At 47.2% G+C, this 15,223-nt stretch overlaps 1 protein-coding gene across 5 annotated transcripts in view; it reads right to left on the bottom strand.

Moving 5' to 3' along the window:
* Positions 1-14,055, bottom strand: part of MAPKBP1 (mitogen-activated protein kinase binding protein 1) — a 102,511-nt gene extending 88,456 nt beyond the window's left edge. For 2 of the 5 annotated variants that reach the window (XM_064658112.1, XM_064658113.1), the window contains exons 1-2: positions 13,917-14,055; positions 12,720-13,065 (exon numbers count right to left, since the gene is read on the bottom strand). In XM_064658112.1, coding sequence (XP_064514182.1) covers positions 12,720-12,836 — 117 coding nt within the window. In that variant the 5' untranslated portion in view covers positions 12,837-13,065; positions 13,917-14,055. Of the gene's footprint in view, positions 1-12,719; positions 13,066-13,916 lie in introns of those variants that run through there. The other 3 variants (XM_064658114.1, XM_064658116.1, XM_064658115.1) reach the window with 2 other exon arrangements.
* Between the last annotated feature and the right edge of the window lie 1,168 nt (positions 14,056-15,223).

The raw sequence follows: 15,223 nt of genomic DNA, 5'->3' as shown, positions 1-15,223 counted from the left end.
AAATTTAAAAGTTATCCACCTAGAAGCTAAGTAAGCCAGTTGCCACCTGCACAGCACTGACAGACTTCCACTATAGCCCCAAAAGATTTATAGCTGTAAGTTAACAGCCAGCTCTTGTCACATCAAGATATAGTGTCTGACTGCCAACAGACCACGTGGAGGTGACCAGGGTGTGGGCCAGCATAAGGGCAGACATGCAACACACAGAGCATCTGCCCGTATCCACTTGGATTTTAAAGTAATCTTATAACCTTAAGAGTGGACAAACAGGAGATAGATTTGCACAGCTCTATTTGCAAACTCTGTACTGAAAATATCAGTAGTGCTACCATATTTTAATGAGTCTGACCTTAGTCCAGTACCCATAAGCTCACACACTGAAAAGAAAGCAGAACAGCAAGGAGCAGGAGCCCTGGCCCAACATCCCAAGAGTACTTAATTCAGCACTGGTTGCAGGGACCTCAGTGACACGTACATGAGAAAGGGGCCTGCGAGGAACCCCACAGGATACTGATCCCAGTGCTAGGCCGAGGTTTTAACGTGACCTTCAGTAAGCCAAACCGCAAGCAGCAGCCCACAGGGAGACCAGGTGTCTGCTAGATTCCCTCTCCTAATGGAGGGTCCTTCCACTACGACATGTAGGCAAGCACCAGATGATAGTTACCATGCCTTTCACCAGATTGTCTCTCTCATGGGCTTCAAACACAGCTCTGTTAGTCTTTCCAGTATACATTAAAACAACCTTTCATCACATTTTTCTCTGCAACAGCTAAATACCAGGGGGCAGAGGGGGGACAGATATGGGATTAACATGTTCGTTCTTAAAAGAAGCTTGCCTTTTCTTATGCCTGAATCCAATAGGACTGGACTTTAAAGAGCAGGAAAGCATAATCAACACCTCAGAAGTATCTAGAAAGGCATGGCATCTTTGGTTATGTGATGTGGAAAAGTTAATGACCATCATCTCAGGCCTCTGCAGAGATGGGCATCTCTTCTCCCGGGTATAAATAACCCAGCTTTATTCCTGCATAAACCTGTTTGTAAGTTCAGAGATGAAACTGCCCTTCCTGAACTTGTCAGGTCAGCATTTTGTTTGGATCAGAGGAGGCTCTGTCAGGGAGCTTTTAGGAGGGAAGAAAAGAGGAAACCCATTTTGGGGATGATGACAGGAGTACAAAGTAAAAATGGAATTTCTCTGGTTAAGTGTTTATTTGGTGTGTGAAACAGGGAAAGAGAAACGGTCTCTGTTCCAGGCTTCCCAGGAACACATTCAGGAAACATGGATTAATGGACAAAGTGGAGCTGAGCTGGTCAAAACAACATGATGAAGACAACTGCATGATATACATATAAGGTATGCACACAATTGAGTTAGGTGCGTTAAATGAATCATCACACATAGACTGATCTTGCAATCGGCCACAGAGGCACTTATCTTTATATCCACTGGGTGAAATGGAACTACTCACATTCATACTACCTCATGCAAAATTAAGCACACGCTTAAGTACCCACAGGAATGGTGCCAAAGTTTGCATTCAGTTTTCTTTTAAAACCTTCAAGGTCATCATGACTCTAAAAACCTTACTGAAGGGTTGTGCAAGACTGTGTACATTTCAGCTGAAACACAATACCAGTGTCACTTTATAAGCAGGGCAAAAGAGTGGGCTCTGAGTTACTGTACTAACAGGCACACTAAGAAAAGTAACATACACTCAACTAGAACAGAATATGTTCTTCCTATTAAAAACATACACACACAGAGAAAAATAGAAACATACTATCATCTAACCAGGCTCCAGCATTTAAGTATGCTCTACAACACAAAATCCTGCTTGGCAGCTGTTTACAGTACTTTCCTTTCTGGGCATCTGAGAAAAACATCCAAATGAAATCACTCTAGAGAGCAGGAGAGTAGGACATGGGACAGAACCCAGGCAACAGACCTGGATGCAAATTCCTCTTCCAGAGGGATGGCCACATTGCATAGGCAGTGTTCCCTCTGCTGCCTGGAGAGAAGACTCCCTCCCCAGCAAGGGAAACCACCCACTTTGACATTTTATAATGGATTTTGCTTCTAAGCCCTTCCTTCTGCCCTAACTGCTTCTGCAGCTACATCCATCACTGATGATTTATAGTTCTGCCATCTCCTCAGCATGAGAGCTCCTCAACTAAACTAATTCCAAATGCTACACAAACATGCTTCAGGCCCACAACTCCCTTCCACAGAGCCCAGGGCGGGAATACCAGCTTCTCTCTGTCTGGACATTTACAGCACTCTTTACATAGCCTCCTCCCTTCCTCAGCCAGGGCTGCTGACTAAGGACAGCCGGGTTGCTCCTCCCAGTACAAAAGGCTTAAGTGCCAGAAAAAAAACAGAGTAGAAAGAGATTCTGTTGCCTGCTAACAAACCTTTAGGCAGTAGGTGATGAGTGTTCCCAATTGTTTTAAACCTCTGGAAAGCACTGACAGCAAAACTAAATGCCTTATCACAGCAAGCACTCTCCTTTTCCCAGCAGAACATCACAAGACTCTCCACAGTGAGCAGTATTTCTTAACTCCTGGTGACCTCAGTTCCCCAGGTGCCCTGTAAAACACTTTTCTTTCACCAAAGAGGCAAATTTTCCCAAACTAATGACACAATTCAGTTCCCTTGGTGAAGATGCAGAGCTGAAAGCTGCCCAGTGCATCTCATGCACCATATCCTCTACCACAGAGGGCAGTGTTACTGCTCAGGGCAACCTGGTGGTCTCTCCCAGCCTTGCTGGTCAGCCTGGAACCTTGGTCACCAGAGTTCCACCATAAAGGTCCAGACACTGTCTGAAGACAATGCAGACTCTGAGCATATTATAGAGGGTTTGTCTAGACTAGGAGCTTGGTTTGTCTCCTTTTTTCCGAACGTGTGTTTAAACCAAGCAGCACGGGCTTATCCAGAGTCGCAGTCCCCCAGGCAGTGCGGAGCCTCCCCAGGCACTAGGTACCCACAGCACCGGAGGTAGGGTCAAGGTGCCCCTCCACAAGTGTGCCACAGCATCTCCATGGCCACGGGAGGCCACAGCACCTGGAAGAAGCCAGGGCAGAAGCTGTGAAGTTCCCAGCAAGCAGTGAACAGGTGGGTCAGGCCATGCAAGTGCATTTTGGGTGTTGGGGGGCCCACTGGCTCTTGCTTCCACAGGCTGTGCCATAAATCAGCCCTCTGGCCATTTTATTAACGGCCATGATTACACACTAACGCTCCTGCGCAGAAACACTCATTCCAAGGACCTAGAGGAGCTCCAACACACCAGAGACAGTTCAGGTGCTGCATCTTCTCCCCCACCACCATGCTCAGTTTTCCACTCATGGCTCCATCAAAAAACTATTTATCGCAGGTCTTGGACATCAAAAAGCTTACTTGCTGCCCTGCTACAGAAAACAGGCCAAGAACTACACAAAGCAAGTATCCGTAAGCCACTCGCCACAACAGGGATGCAGGAGACCTGCTCTTTCAGAAGTTACAGCCAAAGTCGTCAGTGGTGAGGAAGCTGAAGAAAACTGCCTCTCTCCCAGAGTTCCTCACCCTCATTCTTCCCCAGCACCAGTTACTCACGCTGCTGATTGCGTGTAAATACATCTCAACAGCTTAGCTTGAGAAGCCTGAAGAGACAGGCAGCACAAGCCATGGATTATCAGGGAGGAAGATTATCCTCCCGGTGCAGAGGAAGGTGGAATCCCAATTTCAGCCTCAAAAGCAGGTCAGGCTTTTAGAAACAGCTACATCCATTGAGGGCCACCACAGACCCATCAGAAATATTTGTTAATACATTTTATTAAGAGCCCTTTATGTCATCTTGTCCCCATTCCCTTCAACCACCACTCCCATAGCAGAGTTTCGAGAACAGGCTGGGCAAACACTTTCCACCAGCTAGCCCTCACAGTTGGGCGAGATACACAGAACCATTTTTGAAGCACGTCTGGCCATGATTCAGGCCAAGAAAATTAGATGAGTTGGGACAATATGGGCTTAAGCAAAAAAAGCAGATCCCAAATTTGTCAGTTCCAGTTTACAGTCAGCAATGCTTTTGGATCCAGCTGCTCGAGGAGGATGACACCCCCAAAACAGGTTTGAAACAACTGCACTTACGACCACTATATCTAGTTCAAAACTGGGAGATAAGCCAAATACAAAGAGTTATGCAGTTGTTTTAAAGCCCTGGACGCTGGGACACTTTGCAGTAAGTGGAAAAGTATCCTGTCTGTTTTACACTGAGGGAAAAAAGAGGATCAGACATAGCTTGAAGAGCGGAGCACAGAACTCAAAACCTTTAACTGTATTTAAAAAAAAAAAAAAAAACAAACCAAAAAAAAAAAACCCACAGTTGTTTCAAGGTTCACTCTTTTTTTATACAGTTCAGCAGAAGGGAAGCATTGGTTAGGAGCACGAAGAACATCACTCTTAGCCCACACAAAGCTCTTGAAGAAAAGGCTAATATTGATGCAATGTAACTGGCAGAAAGAAGCCCTTTCACTGGTATAGTTTGTTTCTTTGAGGGACAGGATCATTCAACAGACGCTTCTGATGCGGTGTCACCAGCTTGCTGTGGGAGCTCAGCTTGCAAATTGTTTCTAGCATAGGCAAGTGCTTAGCCAAGTACACCCTGACTTATGCCCACTCAGGATACCCTCAACACCATCCCTATCCCCTTATGGTCTCAGTCACAGCCCCGCAGCACGACTATGGCTGAAGCACAGAGCACAGCAAGTTCTGAACACCAGGAGCTGTCACCAAATAAGGAGGCAGGTCTTGCACACATTCCTTTCATCCTCAATCCTATTCAATGTTTTAGCAACTCTAGCATCTAGATTGCATTAGGGGCTGAGCAGTGAACTCAAGCTCCTTTTGTGCAAAGCCTGGTTTGAGCAATGGTGGAGTTTTTTATCTTTTTTTGTTTTGCAAATGAAAGCAAACAAGACTTCAAAGGCGAGCAGCCCCTTATGCTCTACTCAGAAATGAGCAAGCAATTTCAAAGTCCTTGGGAGAGCTCAAAGGCTACCACTGTTGAGCACAGGAGAACAGCTAACACTTCAATACTGGCACTTCAAACAATTGCCCTATGCTGGGCCTGCCTGTCGACAGGGAAGGGTTTCTGAACAGGCAGCACTGTTCTTTGCACTGCCTATTTGGGAGAGGAGCAGAGAGCTTTACAAGTCTGTATCCTTGAACCTTGACACTGAAACGATGTTGCTTTCTCCTTCTTTCAGAAACTTCTCCATCTACCTGCTCTCAAGCCATTTGTTAATGTTATGACTCTCTACCACTGATAATCTACTTTCCTCCAGAGGAAGGAATCTCTTTTGGATCCATGATGGGGGAAATTTCAGCCTAACTACGCAAAGTGTCTGGGAGATGCAGAAATTAAAGAAGTATCACCGTAAGGAAGGAATGCCATTGTTAAAATGTCATCAAGTAAGAAATCTCGTATTAGTTGTTATATCACGTTACCCTTCTTAACCAATTGTGAATTTTAATATTGTATTTGGGAGAACAAGCAGGTTTGGCTTTTATTGCTCTTGACTTGGAAACTCTGAATACACCAGCAGTTCATAGTCTTCTACAGTACTATTTTCAATCAGTTTCCTCAGAGTAACTAACAACAGTACTGGTCTCTTCGGACATGAGCAAATTTACAAGGCTTAGTGGGGTTTCCACAGCTCAAATTCTTACGGTGCTTAATCTGCTTGAGCCTGTTGGAAAGTCATCATCACCAGAGCCACTGAAATCATTAGTGACAATGGAACGAAGTCAGCACTTACAACAGTACAGTTTGGGGACTTTTAAGCAAATAATCTTAAATAAACACAAGTCCTCCTCACATAGGAGAGGTGATAAACATCCCTGGTAATCTGCAAAAAGTTGAGCTCTGTGACTAAGGCTAAGATTTGGCCTTAGAAGATCAAGATTCAATGCTTAGGTCAGCCTCAGTCTTCCTGTAGGAGTTTGGAATCACATCTATGAACATACAAATACTAGCAATGTCAAAATACTTGACAACAACATTTTTGAATACAGATCACACAGCACAGCTGATTACAACAGCTGCAGGTCTCAGTTGTATTTTCCTTGCACAACACACAGGCACATGCTCAGGGCAAGGCTGTGGTGAAAGGAAATAGTAGAAGGTTTTTCTGAATTGCAGTAGCCACCCTTTGGTGGGTACAGCCTCAGCAGAGCCTGCGGGGTTTCAGGCACAGGGACCAGCCCACATCTGGAGCTGGAAACCAGCGCAGGGAGCATGTCATAACCCTGCTACGCATGTACCAAAGCCCTCAGACACTTCCAGCTGTGCAGAGGCAGGTACATCAGGCACAAAGGGAAGCCTGGAGTAACTGAAGCTGGCCTTGGTGATAGTTATTCAAATCTTAGCTGGGATCATTCAACATTAATGTCAGGGCTAAGCTCTGTTTGAATGCCATGTAAGTGCCGCTCCTGGCACCAAAGATCAACACAAGAGACCTTTTAAGTAAGCCAAAGACTAGCTAGTACACGGTGTTTGCTTTCACAGTCACAGAGAAAATTGTATCAAAGTTAATCAAGCAACTTCTCCCTAAGACCTGATGAACAGGAAACAAAATATCTACTTCAATTTGCCAGGCCTTCAAAATGCTGACCCCCACTTTCTCAGCCAGAAAAGGAGGTAGTGCTGTGGAGTTACTTTCCACTAGACACAAAGGAGAGTAGAACAATATACAAGTCCTTTTACAAGTGCTTGCAGATCCTTGAAGACACAAAAGCAGATTATGGCCCAGCCTGGCCTCACTTCCAACCATTACTTCAACTGTTCTGCCCTCCTGAAACAAGTGAGGTAATACATCACAGGTAGGACCAAGCACACAGCTAGTGAAACAGATGGTACACAATAAAGGAGGACTCTTTCCACTATGTCTGTCGATGCCTTTCTCCACCAACCCCCTTGCACCACAGCGAACAGCAGCTCTGACTGCAAATGTACCACTGCAACACCTCTGCCACCTTCCTATCCCAGCCAGGTCTTTGGCAAACACCACATGCTTCACAGTCCACCACAGAACAGCCCGCAAGCAAAAGGGGGTCATCAGTCTGTAGGTGTACAGCTTATCCAGCACAGCAGGACAGCGTAAAACCTGCTTACAAGCATCTCCAGACAGGTTAGCTAAATCTCACGTGCCTTCTCAGAATACCCAACTCACCTGAGAGAGATGAAGAACAACATACAAGGCAACACCACAGCAGCTCTAAAAGACCATCCAGGCAAGCAGGGTATGACCACCCAGGGGAAGCAAGAACCATCTAAACCCACTAGGCAAATGACCTGGTTTGTGTTGTTCATGCTGACTGCACCCCAGCCATTAGCACATCATCACACTTCCCCTGCTATGGAGAGATTTTCCCCGCTGTCTTTCACAGTAAAGACAGCACATGATTTAGGGGTGGCTAGAAGGGTGGATCTTCCTAGCAATCTCCTTTCAAGCTTGGCAAGAAGGATCACAGTGGTTCATGGATACAGCTGCAGGCTACAAAACCAAATATGTTGAATTGTTATATGCTTTTGATCCACCATCCTCCAAGAACCAAAAGCCATTGGTACTGCAGTTCACCAGCACAAAAACTTCGGCTTTGATATGCTCTGTGTATGTAAGTCACATTTAATACTCACGTTCAGACCAGGAGAGCTAGCCAGATCACCCTGTATTTTCAGGACAAGGCATAACATTCATGAAGAATGAAACAAGGAAACCTTGTGTGTGAAACTATTAACAGAGTTATCTTGAGCACCACGTATTGGAGGATGGAGTAAGGGGGACCAGAGCAGACCAGTAGGGAAGGATTCACCCCATGAGCTATGACACTCTCCATTGTTCCACTGACTCTATCCACAGATACAGACACACCACTGAAATGCAGGTCTGGCTGTGGAAAAGCCAACCAGTCTTTGTCCTCTGCTTTAAGGGACACTGTTATAAGCCTGACCAGAGACAGACATGAAATCCCTCCTATCTCTGGACAGCAGGCCCTAAGCTGTTGAAGCAATTGGGTGTGTTTAGATTATGCAGTGGAGAGCTGTGAGAAAGATCTCAAGCTATCAACTGGGGCCAAGTAACATTCATGGATGATGAAGTAGAACATGCACAGCAGCAGACAGCCAGACAAGGGTTAGATGCATCCCCTCAGCTGTGCCCCTGGCTGCACTGGTCCCAGGGATGGTGGGCTGAGCACTGCTCAGACTGCAGCGGAATGAAGAAGGCCAATGGGGCAATACTGCACTGAACAGCTCCTCAAAAGCACCGTCATTATGTAAAAGACCCTTCCAAATCCTGCCAAAACAAAAACAGCATCAGACAGGCTGCTCTCTAACTACCCACTCAGTCAGGCTGCTCAGCCCCACATCCAGCTCCCTGGGAAATATTGCTGATGAGGAACCCAGGAGGCTCTGCTGCTGCAGGGTCAAATTGTTCCCAAAGTCTTACAAAGAATTCCACTCTGCAACAAGCCTCAGCCTATGTGATTTAATAGGAAGTGATGATTTTTGATGCATTTATACCAGTGAACTAAACTTGTGTCGTTTTTGGTTCTGTTACAGTTCAGGTTCAGCAATTCTCAGCTGATCTAGTTAAGTCTAAACTGAATCATGTTGAAAGCCACGATATTTTCAAACAAAAAGGACTGTGTACTGAAGGCAGGAAGCTACAGTCAGGCCAGAAACATGACTCCACTCTCCTGTGTCCAGAACAGCTTGTGGTCCTAGCCGAGCCCTGCAGCTTCTCCGGGGATTAAGAAGTTGGAGAACTGCGTTGGGAATGCAAGGGGCACAACAAGACACAAGGGGTCTCAAGCTTCCATGGATCTGCTTCCCTCTTAAATCTGTGAAAGCTCACTGGCAGGACACAGAGGTACACATACTTGTTTCTGCTGGCTGGTAGTAACAGACCATGCCTCACCAAAGGAGGACAGAAAACCCTGTCTCACTAGGAGCAACTTAGGGCTCATTTTCAGAAAAAAAAGCTCTCCAAAAGGTCCTGCAGAGCCACCCAGTCCAACCCAGTATCATGAGGCAGGAACAGCCACTCCAGCTGTACATGTTCACGTCCCACTTGGAGAAGGGGGAGACCACAATACAATAGTTCCTGTGCAGAATGACTTCGTGCTGAGGAATGTCAGGTTTTAGTCAAAGCACTCTTTTTAAACTGGCAACTTGAAATATTTCTGGCTTAGAAAAAACAGGAGAGATCAAAGAAACAAGCATAAATTCCAAATATGTTTCTTTGATTCGCTGGCTTACCGTTTTAGGGAAAGCCTGTAGCAGGTTTTGTAGCAATTTGTTTCTAAGCTGACATTTGTAATCTGGTTTGACTGAGGATACCAGAACACATACACCCTTCCCCCTCCCCAAACAGGCACAGTTTTCTCAGTTAAAAAGAGGTTTATATTTACAAGTATAGAGCTCAACAATACAAACAGCCCCTGCAGGAACTGTACCTGCTTAGGTACATTACTTCTGTGAGCAGAGAGAGAGTTGTGTAGCCAAGTCGAAGGGTACTACAGCAAACAGGACATTTTAACTCTTTGCTTCCCCACTGTCCTGAGAGTGCCACTCATTCAGGGTGATTCAGAGGCACTCAGTGCCCAGTTTTTAACCCCATGTCTCTCCTGGAATCACAAGCACCATGACCAGAGGCATGGCCAGGTTTCTGGCAGGGCCAGTAATCCTCTAGAAATTGAACGCGCTCCAACCAACTTATCTAAGGAAATTTTAGATTCCAACCTCCACACCGACACGTTACAAATCCCAACAGTCAACAGGCCTAGACTTAAGTCACAGTACTCTATGTCTATATTGGTTCAACACAAAAAAACAGATCTGGAGAGGACAGAAAAACTGGATTCAAGCCATGAACATCAGAAGATAAAAAAAAAAGCCTACACATAAAACTAGTCAGGCACCAACAAAAATCAGGACTCCCATTAAAAAAAAAAAACTAGTTTCAAAAAACAGCAAAAAAGGCACACACTTCATCCAGTTTATCAAAAAATTTTATTTAAAGAGTTTCCATTCCTCCTCCACTCCCTTTTTTTTTTAATACCCTTGATTACCTATTAGCTCCTTAGTTTTACTCCTATAGAGATCTCCTGGAGCTGTACAGTAAAACCATGCATTAATTACAGCAAGAAATAAGTCCTAATAAAAGTCACAAAAAAAGTTCTCTCTTGTACAGCTCCCAAGTAACACACTGCATGTCCTGCACCGCCATCATGCAAAATATCTCTACGTACCCACACTCCCCCTTTCACAGCAATGCACAAACAGGTCTCTGCAGAGCCAGCCTCCCACAGCCTGCCCACATCCAGCCCAGCACTACACAGCTGCCTCACTGAAAGGAGGCAATTTTCACAGGCCTTCTCTTCAACATGACAAACTGCATAAGGGGTCTGTCCCTAACCACTGAGACAGCCTGGCAAGCCTCACACTGACAAAGGAAAGAGTAGGACACCAGGGACACTTTCCACTGGAAGGGAAAATCAGCAGATGGAAGTCTAGCCAGTGCTACTGAGGGTGCCTGTCCATCTTAAATTAAGTAGCTCGTTGCAATAAAAGCTCCATCAGCAGAGATGACCAACTTCATAGGCCCTTCCATGCTTCCATGTGACCAGTTACATACATCTCTTGGAGCAGTCATTTCTCAAGAAGTCCAAGAGACAAAGATGCCTGAAAAATTCCTCCCTGAAGGTCAGAAAAGATTCCTCAGGAGCATATGATGCTCAGTTTTAGTCCCAAAGGATTTACACTCACACCAAATAGCATACTGAGATCTGTTTCCTGCTATTTTAGAAAAGTCGAGCTGCTTCTCACCTTGGAAAGCAGAGGAGCACACCCATGGCAGAGGGATACCCACATATGTCAGATCTTTGGTAAAGGGCCCACTCCTTTTTGCCCTGCCTGCTCCTTTGCCTGTCCCACTGAAGGCAGACCATAACTCATTTGAGCTAATTCAGAGCAGATTACTTGAGAAAACCAACACCAGCACCTAACTCCTCATAATGACAAATTGATTCTACCAGCAAACTCCCCAGCAGTTCCTTTGCATCTCACTGATTAACTGCTCTTATTAGTAAAGTATACAAAATCTAGCCCTGAAACCCTAATTTGATGGTGCGGAATGAATCCATGATATCTCCAGGGGCTCAGACAGCCCTGACAGCACACTGGGAAACAGCACAAGGGATAAAATGGAGCTCTTCTAAAAGGCACATGTAAGGAAAACAAAATGAAATATGTACCAGAAAATACCCAGGGTGTGCAGCAACAGGTCCTGGCCCTGAAAAGGAGTATGCAGACCACAGAGCCAGAATCCAATTCCCACCATACTTGGGGGGGTATAGGTGGCTTTTGTCTCTTCCAATGGAAGTCTCTGCAGAATACAGACAGACCAACCAACTACTCTTCAGCAACAGCTAGAAAGCACATTTCACTGGCAGTCCACAGGGTGCATTAAATGCAGCACATGCACACGCCGAGGTCACGCACAAGCACTAAGGGCTCTCCTCTAGACAACTTTGAGGAAGCCATACAGGGTTTTCTCTAGCATGGCAAGACAAGAATATTGTGTTCCTTGGTATTAAAGAGCCATCTAAGGGAAACTTGGACCTGAACCAGAGTTCTGAGAACAGGATTTCATGCTGGGGACAGACAATTTTTAGGTACAGTGCCATTTATTTCCTCTGAAGTTTTACACGCGCTCTTCAAGAGATAAATTTTGAAGCATTACTGTGTTGAGACCAACAAATGCACTTTGCAGACGTGGATTACAAGCATTTCTTATTTATTAGTGAGTCTTCTCAAAAGGGGAGGGATTAAGCTTTCTATTTATGGAGAGAGAGCTGCACAAAGGCTGAGTGATTTGCCCAGGGTTACAGGAGAATCAGTGGCAGGGACAGAAGAAGGTGCCCTGACTCAGAGGTGACTTGTCAGCACAAGGCAATGCCACCCAGCTCCTGTTCTCCCTGAACGTGAGTTTAAGTCATCGTCCTTTCCTCATGACACTAGTCAATTCCCAGTGAGTGACTGTCTGTCAGGAATTCCTCACAACACCAAGAATGATGGATTTTTCTGGTAGAACCAATTATATCCCATAGAAGATATTCCCAGGGAAGGGTGTCTGAGGTGCACAGCTGAACACAGAAGAAAGAACATCCAGGCCTGTGGAATGCAGACACCAACAGAACAGACATCTCCAAGACATGTTTCGCATCCTTCATCTTTCAGATCATCCTTCCCCTCCCACATGTTCACAGAACATCCTTTGCAGGGTGAGAGCAACTGCTTACACAGAACAGTTTCTGTATCCTTAGCTGCTGGTAATGCAGGTTAGCAGTTCGTAACATGAAGGAAGAGGCAGCATTATATTTCTCCTATCAGTCATCTGTAACAGCTCTACACACTACAGTGCGGGAAATCCCAAAAGCTTTCTGATACAGACTGGGTACATACCACAGAAGCAAAAAGAGTTTCAGAAGAGAAATAAAGGTTTTAGCAAGGATCTGCAGCACAGCGAAGATCCCAGCTAAAAGACATACCAGTCACAGATCAGTGTCCCTGTATCATTCTACAGTTATACAGGTCTCCCAAAGCAGCACTGTCAGTATAGATGGAAACTTGGACAACAAAGTTAAACCATCCATGCTAGCTGCACCACACAGCACTCACCTTGCTGCCTATATCCTCTCGCTTGTTCCCAGGCTTGCTTCTCCTCAGCTTAATGGAAGGGGAGCGAAGTAGATTTTTGATCCGACTTGTTATCGTAGACCCTTCAACCGACATCATCTCCAGGTGCCACAAGGGTATTCACCCCACACACAGACACTGTGCCTGGGGAATGAGCCCAGGTTTGAGGCAGAAATACCGATGTCCTCAGCCTTGCTCACACTCGTTCACATATCTCTCAGCGATTCTGCTCGGGAACTCCACTCCTGTTACTCTGCAAAGCTATTCAGAGAGGCTGGCAAACTTTCCTTTCGCAGATTCCAGAGGATCAAATCAGCAGTAATCTAAACTGAAAGATGCACCCGTGGGTCAATACAACACTCACAATAAATTCTAGCCTCAGTCTTTGCAAGAAACGTAAACTCAAGAGCTTATGATAAGGATGGATCCAGCATTACTATTCTCCGAGGCTTCCACATAAATTATCATCCATTTAGTATCAATTAGCACATCTAAACCAGTTCCCAAATCCAAAATTTAGATGTTTTACACTTCAGTATCATCTTACGACAAAGACAAAAACTCCCACCATTGGAGTCCATTAACGGAGTCTATCGAGCCCCTTGCTTTTGCTCCGTGCTCATCCATTCCACCTTATGTTTCACAGTCTGGAAAGCACAATACTGTACTTGACTATTAAATGCCTAGTCGCAGAAGCGCCCCGAGAATACACACGAGGGAGTTTTTAACTCTCAAAAATTTATCTCCGCTTTAAGTGCATACAAATATATAGTGTGCGATACCAGATAATAAAGGCACATAATGTTCCCACAACCCCCCACCCCCTATTTATGAGGTGGATCATGGAGGCACTACAGCTGTGCCAACGATTACAGACCCCCGGCCAAAACCTTCACCTTTCCCCGAGCGCCGGCGGTGGCCGGGGGTGAAAGAGGGATGCAGTCAGAGCCTGCAGTGAGATATCCTCCCGGCTTCCGTGCAAAATGGGGGCGGGGGAGAAAGAGAGAGAGAGGGAGGAAGGGAAGGAGAGAGAAGGGGGGAGAGAGGAGAGGCAGAGAGACACGTCCAAGCCGGCACAGCCGCCAGCCCCCTCCCTGCGGCGGCAGCACTGCGGCCGAGGGGCCGCGCCTCCTCCCGCGCCCCAGCCCCAGCTCACCCCGCCGAGTGATCCTCTCCTACCTGGCGCCCAGGAGCGGCGAGCGCGGCGCCCGCGATGCCCGCAGCTCCTGCCCATGCAGCCGGCCTGCCCCGAGGAGGGGCCGCGGCGCGGGCCGCCCCCGCGGGCGGGGCGGGGGCCGTACCCGCGGCGGCGGCTGCAGCAGCGAGGGGGCGGCTCCGCAGTGCGGGGTGCCGGGGAGGCGTGGGGGGCCGCGGCCGGACCCGCCCGCCGAGCCCCGGCAGCGCAGGGGGAGCGCCCGCCCGGCCCGCCGCTCTCCGGCCCGGCCCGGCAGCGCTACGGCGGCTCGCGCGGGCCACACCGCGGCGCCGGGGGCGGCGGAGGGAGACGGGCGCGCTGGCGGAGGGATCGCTTCTCGGGCGGTGGATGGCCGGAGGGCGGTGGATGGCCGGAGGGCGGTGGATGGCCGGAGGGCGGTGTGTGGGGAGGCGGCCGGCGCTGCTCGGGCTCCGACGCCCTGTCATGGGGGACCTGGGGGTGCGTCTCCCACACAAGAGCCAAGTGAGACCCGAAGGAAGGTTGGGGCACGTTAGGGACCTGTCCTGCCTTGCCCGCCGCCCTTCAGGGCCCGTAGTTGGGCCCCCCACCTCCACCGCCCCCTGTCGTCCTGTCCACCTTTATCCTGGTTGAACTGGTTGCCATAGTGTGTTTCTGGCACAATGGAACCCGGGTTGTCCTAACATTCAAACTTAATATAGTAGTTCCAAAAAATGGCGAAATTACACTTGCCCTGACACGACCAACAACAGCTAAGTAAACATCGAGCATCCTTTGGACAGTGACACCAGAAATTTGGGAAATTGGCCCATACATGACACAAAACGTAGGACACCAACAGGTGTTATTTAACCCATCTTGGTCTCTCAAACAGATTGAATTGTTGAAGCAAATTAATTTGTCTACGAATCAACCTCATTGTTTGCAGACCCTCTGACTTCTGTTGTTTCTTTGCACTACGAGCATTTATGAATCTTGGGTAATTCCTTCCCCTGAAGGGCAGGTCATCACACTGTGCCTGGGTCTTCTGCAGAGCAACAGTGCTAGGATGCTTCTGGAAAGATGTGGGTCCTGCATTTCACTGTGGAGATGAAAAAGTTACAGAGTGATGCCTCACCGCAGGGCAGCCTGCCTTGGGTGAGACACATCTTCTAACACTTCACATCTGTGTGGATCCTTTACTGGGGCTACAGTGTTCCCAGATCTAGCTGGTATGGAGACTGCCAGCAAAGCCAAACCCATAAGCAGCTGAGCTGAGTGTTCCTGGATGACCATGGGACTCCACAGCCCTTACTATGGGGGTGCATAGGTT

This window comes from Pseudopipra pipra, chromosome 6 (genome assembly GCF_036250125.1).
Source record: "Pseudopipra pipra isolate bDixPip1 chromosome 6, bDixPip1.hap1, whole genome shotgun sequence".
Classification (NCBI taxonomy): Eukaryota; Metazoa; Chordata; class Aves; order Passeriformes; family Pipridae; genus Pseudopipra; species Pseudopipra pipra.
This window is presented reverse-complemented; position numbering and strand designations above follow the sequence as displayed.